General features: G+C 52.0%; 2 protein-coding genes across 2 annotated transcripts; both read left to right on the forward strand.

Moving 5' to 3' along the window:
- Positions 1–7563: 7563 nt before the first annotated feature.
- On the forward strand, positions 7564–8942 carry ZNRD2 (zinc ribbon domain containing 2). Its single transcript, XM_040465613.1, has 4 exons — positions 7564–7694; positions 7791–7942; positions 8072–8156; positions 8562–8942. Exons 1-4 carry the CDS (start codon positions 7676–7678, stop codon positions 8903–8905), a joined length of 600 nt encoding a protein of 199 aa, XP_040321547.1. The 5' UTR covers positions 7564–7675; the 3' UTR covers positions 8906–8942.
- A 130-nt stretch (positions 8943–9072) lies between these two features.
- FAM89B (family with sequence similarity 89 member B) lies at positions 9073–11335 on the forward strand. Its single transcript, XM_040465614.1, has 2 exons — positions 9073–10111; positions 10509–11335. Exons 1-2 carry the CDS (start codon positions 9812–9814, stop codon positions 10785–10787), a joined length of 579 nt encoding a protein of 192 aa, XP_040321548.1. The 5' UTR covers positions 9073–9811; the 3' UTR covers positions 10788–11335.

An 11335-nucleotide genomic window follows, 5' to 3' on the forward strand; every position in this document is an offset into this window, starting at 1 on the left:
CAAGAGGAGATGGTCCCATCCTGGGGACAGCCACATTCAGTGACTGAACTGCTGTACTGAGTTGTGTGGACCGGGGGGAGGGCCAGAAATCTTTTTGAGCTTATTATTTCTTTAAGTAAACTCTACCCGCAACGTGGGGCTTGAACTCCCCACCCCAAGATCAAGAGTTGCATGCTTTTTGAGTTTAGTTTTGAGGAAACTACTTCAACACTCAACAGTGCCACCTGCCTGCGGATGATAGCATGAAAGGGCCACCAAATCCCTAGACCATCAGCCCCTTGTTGCGTGGCTTTTGGGATAACAGTTGCCCTGTTCCTACGCTACAAATCATCCAGAAAGTAAAATGCACAGATGAGTCTCAAGAACCACAATGATGTGGCCAAACCTGCCTGGCTGGACTGGCACAGCACCACCGTACCCTGACAAAGGCACCGCCGATAGCCCCAAGAAGGAGTGAAAGGTTCTATGTAGTCAATTCCCCCGGAGAGAACAGGGGCAACACTACCTACGCTGTGGCCTCCCTCGTCGTAGGACACACAGATGAACGTTCGGCAGGAGTCACAAGTTTGGCAGGGAGTGGTGGCCTCTGTACCAGAAGCCTAGAATCTTCTACTTTGTGCCCACTCTATGGTGGTGGACGTGTTGCGTATGATGAAAGACCCAGCAAGAAATGGAGACAACCTGGGTGATGCAGGACCGATCAACAGCTTGATTCTTGCCAGTCTCGTTAGAGAATGGCCCAGAGCATGGGCAGCTACAGGAGCGATCTGTATTGAGCAGCCGTGGTTTGTTTCCACAGTTAGCTGAAAGCATTGCCATGCGAAGCCCCCTATTGGGCGGCAGGGTTACTATCACTGGCATTGACCTCACATGTGGGGACTCTCTGACATAGCAACCACAGCCACATTGCTTTCTGGCTGCAGCTGCCAGGTTCATACCCTTTGGCTAACCTGGGCCTGAGCTGGTCAGTCCAGCAAAAGGTTTGTCAATTTTGTTGATCTTTTCAATGAACTAATATGTAGGTTAGTTGATTTTCTCTAATCTTTACTGTAGCTTTTCTTTTGCTTGCTTTGGGTTTAGCTTATTCTTCTTTCTCTATTTTCTTTAAAAAAAATTTTTTTAATGTGTATTTATATTTGAGAGAGAGAGGAAAACGCAAGTTGGGGAGGAACAGAGAGAGGGAGACACAGAATGTGAAGCAGGCTCCAGGCCCAGAGCTGTCAGCACAGAGCCCGACGCGGGGCTCGAACTCAGGAGCCGTGAGATCATGACCTGAGCTCAAGTCGGACGCTTAACCGACTGAGCCACCCTCTTTTTCTATTTTCTTAATGTGGAAGTTTAAGCTATTGATTTTAGATCTTTTTTTTTTTTTCTTTTTAAATTGAAGGTTTTAGGGGTGCCTGGGTGGCTCAGTCGGTTAAGCGTCTGACTTTGGTTCAGGTCATGATCTCACAGTCTGTGGGTTCGAGTCCTGCGTCGGGCTCTGTGCTGACAGCTCAGAGCCTGGAGCCTGCTTCGGATTCTGTGTCTCCCTCTCTCTCTGCCCCTCCCCTGCCTGCATCCTCTCTCTCTCTCTCTCTTTCAAAAATAAACATTTAAAATTTAAAACAAATAAGATTTTAGAACTATAAATTTCCTTCTAAGTGCTTTGACTGTATCTCGTAAGTTTTGGTATGTCGTGTTTTTGTTTTCATAAATCTTAAAGTAGTTTCTAATTTCTCATGTTATTTTTTCCATGTGATTTCTTCTATGACTCATTAGTCATTTTAGAGTCTGCTGTTTAATTTCTACGTATTTGTGGATTTCCCAAATTTCCTTCTGTTATTGAAAACTTCATTACATTGTGGTCTGAGAACTTACTCTGTATGATTTCAACCCTTTTGAATTTACTGAGACTTGTTTTATGGTTTACCATATGGTCTCTTCTGGAGAACGTTCCATATATACTTGAGAAGAATATGCATTCTGCTATTGTTGGGTGGAATATTCTATAGCTGTCAGTACTTGGGCTTGACTTGCACGTCTGTGACTTTTATTTTTTATTTATTTTTTAATTTTTTTTTTCAACGTTTATTTATTTTTGGGACAGAGAGAGACAGAGCATGAACGGGGGAGGAGCAGAGAGAGAGGGAGACACAGAATCGGAAACAGGCTCCAGGCTCTGAGCTATCAGCCCAGAGCCTGACGCGGGGCTCGAACTCACGGACCGCGAGATCGTGACCTGGCTGAAGTCGGACGCTTAACCGACTGCGCCACCCAGGCGCCCCCGTCTGTGACTTTTAAAGGAGACTACCTTGGTCGAGGCTCTTTCTGTCTCATTGTGATAATAACATCTTGGTTTTTTTTTCCTGGTTTTAATGTAAGGGCTAGGAGCATTTTCTAGGGCAGTGGAGCTGATCACAAAAATTTATCCAGATTTTTTTTGGCCACCTTTAGCAGCACTGTGAACCCATATTAAGACAACAAGAACCCAAAGAGCAATCCAGGCCTCATCTATGGTTTTCTAAGGGAGCTTGTCTGTCTCAAGAGAATCTCCCTGAGTGGGATAAAGCTTCGATATAGCAGCTAGGACTCATTGGCAAAAAAACAAAAACGAAAACAAAAAGCTAAGCAAAGCTGAGACTTTTCATCATCATCTTGGCATGGGTATAAGATTCGCATGATAGGGGCGCCTGGGTGGCTCACTCGGTTGAGCGTCCGACTTCGGCTCAGGTCATAATCTCACAGTTTGTGGGTTCGAGCCCCACGTTGGGCTCTGTGCTGACAGCCCGGAGCCTGCTTCGGATTCTGTGTCTCCTTCTCTCTCTGCCCCTCCCCGACTTGTGCTCTGTCTCTCAAAAATAAATAAAACATTAAAAAAATGTAAAAAAAAAAAAAAAAGATTTGCATGATAGACTGTAGGAAGGACTGAGCTGTAAGATGGTCCAGCTGTTACTGTCCTTCCTTAACAAGCATCCCATGTCCTTCTCCTCATCTCCCAAGTGAGCCAACAAAATTCTCATGATTCATCTGACTTTGGTCCGTAGGGGTAGTAAATTTCCCTCCCTTCATTGTTCAGTGTGTATGTGCCGTCTGAAAGGGGCTGGAAACTTCCGTATGCCCCAAATGAGTCTTAGGGCTGGTTGTTACAACGGGGCAGACCCGAGGCTGCCTGCCGGGCTGTGGCCAATTACCCCTGCGCCCCCCAGTCCCACCCAGAGGAGAGTTAGCAACAACCTGGACAGCGTCTGGCAGCTGGCTTTGACCCTACTTCCAGGTACTCCACCTGCAACGACCTCCCTCACTCGTTCTCATGAACGGGAAAGGAAGTCGAAGGCCGTTTATTGATTGGTTGATTGTACGATTTGGTCAACCTGTGCGCTGCTGCTTCCCTTGGCCTTCCCCTCAACATGTGTTCATCAGCCCGTGAGGTCTTCATACTTCCTCTTACAGACAACTGTGCTTCCGTCAGCACCTCATCCTCAGTGCGAGAACAGTCCAGAACTGTGAGAGGGTCTCTTATTATTATTATTTTTTTTTGCAATTTATGATATTTACTTATTTTTTTAAATTTTATATTTTTTAAAAATTTACATCCAAATTAGTTAGCATGTAGGGCAACAATGATTTCAGGAGTAGATTCCTTAGTGCCCCTGACCCATTTAGCCCAACCCCGCCTCCCACAACCCCTCCAGCAATCCTCTGTTCTCCGTATTTATGAGTCTCTTCTGTTTTGTCCCCCTCCCTGCTTTCATATTATTTGTGTTTCCCTTCCTTGATGTTCATCTGTTTTGTCTCTTAAAGTCCTCATATGAGTGAAGTCATATATTTGTCTTTCTCTGACTAATTTCCCTTAGCATAATACCCTCCAGTTCCATCCACGTAGTTGCAAATGGCAAGATTTCATTCTCTCTGATTGCCAAGTAATACTCCCTTGTATAGATATACCACATCTTTATCCATTCATCCATCGATGGACATTTGGGCTCTTTCCATACTTTGGCTGTTGTCGATCGTGCTGCTATAAACATGGGGGTGCGTGTGTCCCTTCGAAACAGCACACCTGTATGCCATAGGGTCTCTCATTTCACCCTACTTTCAAATAAAGAAGGTGACACAATTTCAGGGATACTGGCAGAAGACATGAGACTTCTGGGCCAGAGATATAAAGGACTTCATTACAGCACAGCACGTGTTATGAACACGAGAATACTTGTCACTTCCCCTTACCCTCAGGTCTCACCAGTGCAGGTCTCATCCATCATATGGATGCCCACACACAGGGCCAGTTGTGTCACAGTAGAGGAACCCTGAGCTTGGGCTGCCCAGGGATTTCATAACGGGCAGTAAGTATGTCCGCCCTTTGCTCTAGAGGGAGCCGCTATCTCTGTTGTCCAAGGCTGTTGACTATACAAACGTCGTGGGAAAGACAGTTCAGAATAAAGGTAGTGTCTCTGCTCACGAAACCTGCATTCGTGTGAGAGGCTGGGCGACAACTGTCTCCTACCACCTCTCTCCTCACATCTCACCAAATCCCCACGGCCACCCTGCCAAGGAGGTGTAACTGACCCAGTTTCACAGATGAGGAGCTGGAAGTCCAGACAAGCGAAGGGAATTACTGCTGGTGGCAGAGGCAGTAAGCGGCGGATCCAGGACCAAAGCCGGGCCCACCTGATGCCCGACCTGTGCCTTGTCTACCCCCCTGCACAACTGGAGGCAGGGACGGGCTCTGAGGAGAGAGAGGTGATGAGAATCCCCTTGAGTAATGGGAGAGCAGGCTCGCAGGGAGAGTGGGAAGAGAGGAAGTGGGCCGGGAGCCAAATTCATAGGACCTTGGAGACCATAGGAAAGACTTTGGATTTTTGTCTAGGTATGATGGGGAGATGCCGGAGGATTTGGGGCAAAAGAGCGATATGACTTGATTTGTGTCTTTTTGTTAATGTTTATTTACTTTTGAGAGGGAGAGGAAGACAAAGTGGGAGCAGGGGAGGGGCAGAGAGGGAGGGAGACACAGAATCCGAAGCAGGCTCCAAGCTCGGAGCTGTCAGCACAGAGCCCGACGTGGGGCTTGAACTCACCAAGTGTGAGATCATGACCTGAGCCAAAGTCGGACGCTTAACCACCTGAGCCACCCAGGTGCACCCTGATATAGGTCTTAAAAGCATTATTGTTGGGGCGCTTGGGTGGCTCAGTCAGTTGAGCATCCAACTTCGGTTCAGGTCACGATCTTATGGTTTGTGGGCTCAATTCCCACGTCAGGCTCTGTGCTGACAGCTCCGAGCCTGGAGCCTGCTTCAGATTCTGTGTCTCTCTCTTTCTCTGCCCCTCCCCCCACTCATGCTCCCTCTGTGTCTCAAAAATGAATAAATGTTATAAAAAATGTTCAAAGCATTATTGTTTCCTGTTCTGTAGAATGGGGATAACAGTAGTACCTTCCGGATAAGGCTGTCGTGAGGAGTAAACTAAAGGGAGGGAACGGGAGGATGAATGTCAGGATCTTAGTTGGCTCCAGGAAGAATAAGCTGGTGAGGGGATCCTGGCCATGCTGATGAGATGAGTTCAGGATGGGGCTGGGAGCTGAAGCGGTATGGACCTGGAGGGTCTGTGCATACAGGTTAGAGTTCAAGAGTTCCACCAGTCAGCTTGGCTGAACTGACTTCGGGTCAGCCTGCGAGTCAAGAGCACTAATGCCCAGAAGCCTGCTGGTAAATGGAGAGAGTGAAGAGGGGCACAGAGCTCTCCAAGTACGCAGGAGGCAGCAAGGGTCAGAAAATGGCAGTTCCGGGGAGTCTATGTAGAAGGAAGATGGGCCAAAAGGAGGGCACTCGATCTCCAGGTAAGATTGCAGAAGCATGTGCTGTGTAGCCAAAGAAGGAAGTTGCCGATTAGATGATGGGGGTCTAAATCCTAGCTCCTTCTCCTCTGCCCTGGGGTACAGCCTTAAGGCACTTTGGGCTGCACATCTGGGGACCACTGCCTGCCCCGTCTGGCTTCTCTAAATCTAATAAAGGAGAGAATGTATAAAGAAAAAGAACACAGAAGAGAGGGAAAAATCAAGACCAATGTTCAGGGAGCACTAGTACTTTTAACAGAGACCTACCTAAAAAAGAATATTACAGTCATAACTATTAGGTCCCTCAGCCTCACCATCCAGCGGGAACCTCTCCGCAGCAGCTGGACCAGCTCTGGTGCCTGCCCAGCACAGCGCTTCTCAGTCAGCCAGCGTTTTGAGGGCTTACACTGGTTTTAATGTTTGTTTATTTTTGAGAGAGAGACCGAGGGGGAGAGGGGAAGGGGCAGAGAGGGAGACACAGAATTTCAAGCAGGCTCCAGACTCTGAGCTGTCAGCACAGAGCCCGATGTGGGGTGGGAACCCACGAACTGAGAGATCATGACCTGAGCTGAAGTCAGTCCCACGCTTAATCGACTGAACCACCCAGGCGCCCTACTGAGGGCTTAAACTTTAAAAAGAAGAGAAGGAAAGAAAAAAAGGAAGGAAGGAAGGTAGGTTAGGGGTGGACTTTGCATTAGTCGAAAGAAAAAAAGAAAAGAAAAGAAAGAGAAAGAAAAAGAAAAGTTAGGGGCGGTCATTGCATGAGTCAAAAGAAAGAAAGAGAGAGAGAGAGAGAGAGAGAGAGAGAGAGAAAGAAAGAAAGAAAGAAAGAAGAAAGAGAGAGAGAGGAAAGAAAGAAAAGAAAGAAGAAAGAGAGAGAGAGAAAAGAAGAAAGAGAGAGAGGAAAGAAAGAAAGAAAGAAAGAAAGAAGAAGAGAGAGAGAGGAAAGAAAGAAAGAAAGAAAGAAAGAAGAAAGAGAGAGAGAGGAAAGAAAGAAAGAAAGAAAGAAGAAAGAGAGAGAGAGGAAAGAAAGAAAGAAGAGAGACAGGAAAGAAAGAAAGAAAGAGAGAGAGAGAGAGAGAGAAAAGAAGAAAGGAGAGAGAAAGAAAAGAAGAAAGAAGAGAGAGAGAAAGAAAAGAGGAAAGAAAGAGGAAGAAAGAGAGGAAGAGAGAGAGAGAGAGAAAGAGAGAGAAAGAAAGAAAGAAAGAAAGAAAGAAAGAAAGAAAGAAAGAAAGAAAGAAAGAAAGAGTGAGTCAGGGGCGGACTTTGCATCAGTCCCAGGCCTTGGGGCTAAGGGGTCGGCAGATCGGGACTCCGAACAGGCAGAAAGGGGTGGGAGTGTCTTGAAACAGGCTGAAAGGAATAGAAAGGGAGACCGATCCCCGCCTGGCCTGCCTTCTGAAGTGAGAAGTACTGAGGCCCGAGGAGGCTCGACGCGCGCGCAGGGGGCCACTAGACGACACTGCCCGGCCTGCCGGTGCGACCGGTGCGGAAAGGGAAGCCCTAGGGCAGGTGGAGGCCAGCGGGGATTTCACCAGCCAAGTGGTCTTCTTCATCTGCGACGGGTAAGACAGGCGACCCCGCACACCCGCCACTTTCCGGTCCCGCGACCCGAGCGGCGTTACCCCGGAGACTCCCCTCCTGCGGCCCCGCCAGCCCAAAGTTCGCAGACCCGGTTCCGGACGCTGGGCTCGCCAGCAGGCCAGCGTCGCCGGCAGCAGCCACGCCCCACTCCTGGCATGTTGACGTCTGAGGGGTGCCGTTTCCGCCCTCATCCTAGGAGGGCGTGAAGGGGGCGGAGCCGGGTGGAAAGCGCGCTGCTTGTACGTCACTTCCGGTGAGCCTAGTGGCGACAACGGCAACATGGCTCTGAACGGCGCTGGTGAGGACTTGGGCTGCGGGGGCCTGTGGTTGCGGGATATAGGAGGCAACCCGCTCGGGCAAGACCTCTCTGTCTCTTGTGACTCTCTTCCGCCAGAAGTCGACGATTTCTCCTGGGAGCCCCCAACCGAAGCGGAGACGAAGGTTCTGCAAGCGCGACGGGAGCGACAGGATCGCATCTCCAGACTCATGGGCGACTACCTGCTGCGTGGTTACCGCATGCTGGGCGAGACGTGCGCGGACTGCGGGGTGAGGAGACTCGGGACGTGGGATCGGGGATGGGGCCGCGGACCAGGCCTCAACGGCCCTTCCTCAACTCTCCCCCCTGGATTCCATGGCCTTGCGTCTCACCCCTGCCCCCGTACTTTCTGCTTCTAGACGATCCTCCTCCAAGACAAACAGCGGAAAATCTACTGCGTGGCTTGTCAGGAGCTCGACTCAGACGTGGATAAAGATAATCCGGGTGAGGGGGTCGAGTGTGCTTGGTGGAGAAGATGCGTGCTAATAGAAGCCCCGGAACAGTAGGTTTGGGAGGTGACAGTGGAGTCTGCGGGTGGGGCGGAGGTAAGGTGCTTTCTCCTTTCGGCTCTAGAAAGGACCATTCGTTCAGTGAGAGCACTAAACACCTACTTTGTGCCAGACACTGTGAAGAGTCTGAGCTCCATCGGTCACGGTCCTGATGGGAGAGATGAATCAAGGGCACAAATAACTTCGACACAAAGAAGAAAATGGATGCGTTACCTAATAGAGGGGTTAGGAGAAACATCTCAAGCATAGAAAGAGCAGAGCAGTAAAGAGTAAGGAGGTGGCTCAGGGCCGAGAGGGGACAGGCGCCCTGACCATTTCACCCACTTTCTCCTTTTTTTAGCTCTGAACGCCCAGGCTGCCCTCTCCCAAGCTCGGGAACACCAGCTTGCCTCTGCCTCGGAGCTCCCCTTGGGCTCCCGGCCAGCCCCTCAGCCCCCAGTACCCCGTCCAGAGCACTGTGAGGGAGCTGCAGCAGGGCTCAAGGCAGCCCAGGGGCCACCCCCTCCTGCTGGGCCTCCAAATGCAGACGTCCTGGCCTGCACACAGGAGGCCCTCCTGCAGAAGCTGACCTGGGCCTCAGCTGAGCTGGGCTCTAGCACCTCCCTGGAGACTAGCATCCAGCTGTGTAGCCTAATCCGAGCTTGTGCTGAGGCTCTGCGCAGCCTGCGGCAGCTTCGACACTAAGAGGCCCCTCCTGAGAAAAACCCTCTAGAAAAACAGCTGTCCTCTCGTGTGGTTTGTTCTTTTCTTGGTTCTGAGTTGCATGCCAGCCCCGGCTCCGTGAGCCTTTTCCCTGCCTTTGGCCTCTTACCCTACTACTACCAGGCTCTTCCTGATGCCCTGAGAGATTCGTTGGGCTTGTCTCTGCTTGGTTTCCCCGCCCAGAATGAGGGAAGAGGGAGAGGACTATGTGATACTTTCTTTCTGAGGAGGAGGCCAAAGCCTCTTCAAAAGCCGAAGGAAGAGGGGTGGTCCTCTCCGCACCCCTGCAGCCTCCTCAGCCATCCAGTGCTCATTTCCCATCCTCCAGTGACATTTGGGGGTTCCAGGCCCCTTTGGCATCTTCTCCTTCCCCGGAGTATTCTGGTACCATCATCCTGACCCACCTCATGCCCAGCCCAGGTACTCAGACACTTGACAGGACGTCAGGGACCAAGTATGGACTTACCCAAGTCTCCCGACCGCCCCAGCCCCCTCGTTTTGGATCCTTTCCCATGGGAGTTATAATTGGGCAGAATGATTAAACACATTGTTGTGGGGGGAGCAAAAAAGAACCACGAAGGAACCGCGTGCGCCGCTTTTGGTCACCCCCACCCCTTTTCTGGCTCCTGTTCAGTGGATGCCCCATTCCGTTTTCTCAGCTTTTCGAGATGTGGTCCCACCACCATAGCCCTTTTAAGGGAGGCCCCGCCCGTGCGAAGGGGGTGGGGCAGGGGCGGAGTCGGAGGAGTCGGGGAAGGAACAAAGCGCGGCCTGCGGGCGGCGGCTGGGCTCGGCCGGCTGGGCCGCGCGGTGCGGGGCCTGCGGGCGGCGGCCCGGGCGCAGCGTTGAAGGGAAGCAGGCCGCAGCGGGGTCCGCGTCGGCCGGGCCATGAATGGGCTGCCCTCGGCCGAGGCGCCGGGTGGCGCTGGCTGCGCCCTAGCCGGGCTCCCTCCGCTGCCGCGCGGCCTCAGCGGTCTCCTCAACGCAAGCGGGGGCTCGTGGCGGGAGCTGGAGCGCGTCTACAGCCAGCGCAGCCGCATCCACGACGAGCTGAGCCGCGCCGCCCGCGTCCCAGATGGGCCCCGCTACGCTTCGGGCGCCACCAGCGCGGGACCCGCCGCCGGTCCCCCCGGTCCGCGTCGTCCTGTCAATCTCGACTCAGCACTAGCAGCGCTGCGCAAGGAGATGGTGAGTAGCTGGGCCCCGGACTTACTGGGCGGGGGTCTGCCACTGAGCGTGAGGGGCCGGGGCGGGGCGGAGGGCAGAGGCACGGAACGGGGAACGCATAGCTTGCGTCTCAAACTAGTTGGGTCAGAGGGGATATGGTAACAATAATTATAGTTACTGTTTATGGCACTAGTTACCATGTATTTTTAAGAGCTTTACTCGTGTTATTTCATTCCATCCTGCTAGATAAATGTTATCCCCATTTTACAGATGAGGGTCAGTGACTTGCCTAAAGATTCATAGCTTGCAGGTGGCATCTGATGTCCACAAAACTTTGTGCTTAGAAAGGTGCAGGAAGATTGGCTAGGGCCGAGGGTGGCCTGGACCCCAACCCCAGCCCACCCTCAGTCTTTTGCAGGTGGGGCTGCGGCAGCTGGACATGTCCCTGCTGTGCCAGCTGTGGGGCTTGTACGAGTCAATCCAAGACTATAAGCACCTGTGCCAAGACTTGAGCCTGTGCCAGGACCTGTCATCCTCCCTGCATTCAGACAGCTCCTATCCACCTGATGCTGGCCTATCTGATGATGATGAACCTCCTGATGCCAGCCTGCCCCCGGACCCGCCACCCCTCACTGTGCCCCAGACACACAATGCCCGTGACCAGTGGCTGCAGGACGCCTTCCACATCAGCCTCTGAAGAGCTGGGGGTGGGGGGAATATGCACCCATGCAAAAGGCTCAGAAACTCACCCGTAGCAAGTACTCAGACTTCTAGTGCCTGCTTTCCGCCATACCACCTCACTTGATAGGAAGGCAAGGCTTGGGCCCCTCAGAGGCAAAATTGCCAACCCTCTCTCTCCTGACTCTGGTTAGCTGGCACTGGGGCAGGCACCTGGCCTACAGCCTTTGCCCATGGCACTGGACCTCCACTTCTGCCACACGTGTGCACCCCAGCTTGGCCGACCTTCAGTCTGGTGGTGGGGCCCAAAGCATCTGGCACTCCCCTTAGCGTCTCTGGGATTGGGATGAGTGCCTGGTTCCCATCACCTTTTCACCTTTTGCTGCTGCTGGCAGCTGCTGGCTCAGGGGCATCCCACCTCTGGTCCCTGGGTTCCACTGCTCTAGACCAGGGCATCCCCATTCCTGCACCCACCCACGGCCAGGAGGGCCAAGGCTCCATGCTGGATATTTAAGTTTAGGGGCCAGACTCCTGGGCACGGAGGTAAATAAATACTCTCTCAGCGTT

This window comes from Herpailurus yagouaroundi, unplaced genomic scaffold (genome assembly GCF_014898765.1).
Source record: "Herpailurus yagouaroundi ecotype Mexico unplaced genomic scaffold, PumYag 569, whole genome shotgun sequence".
NCBI classification, from domain to species: Eukaryota; Metazoa; Chordata; class Mammalia; order Carnivora; family Felidae; genus Herpailurus; species Herpailurus yagouaroundi.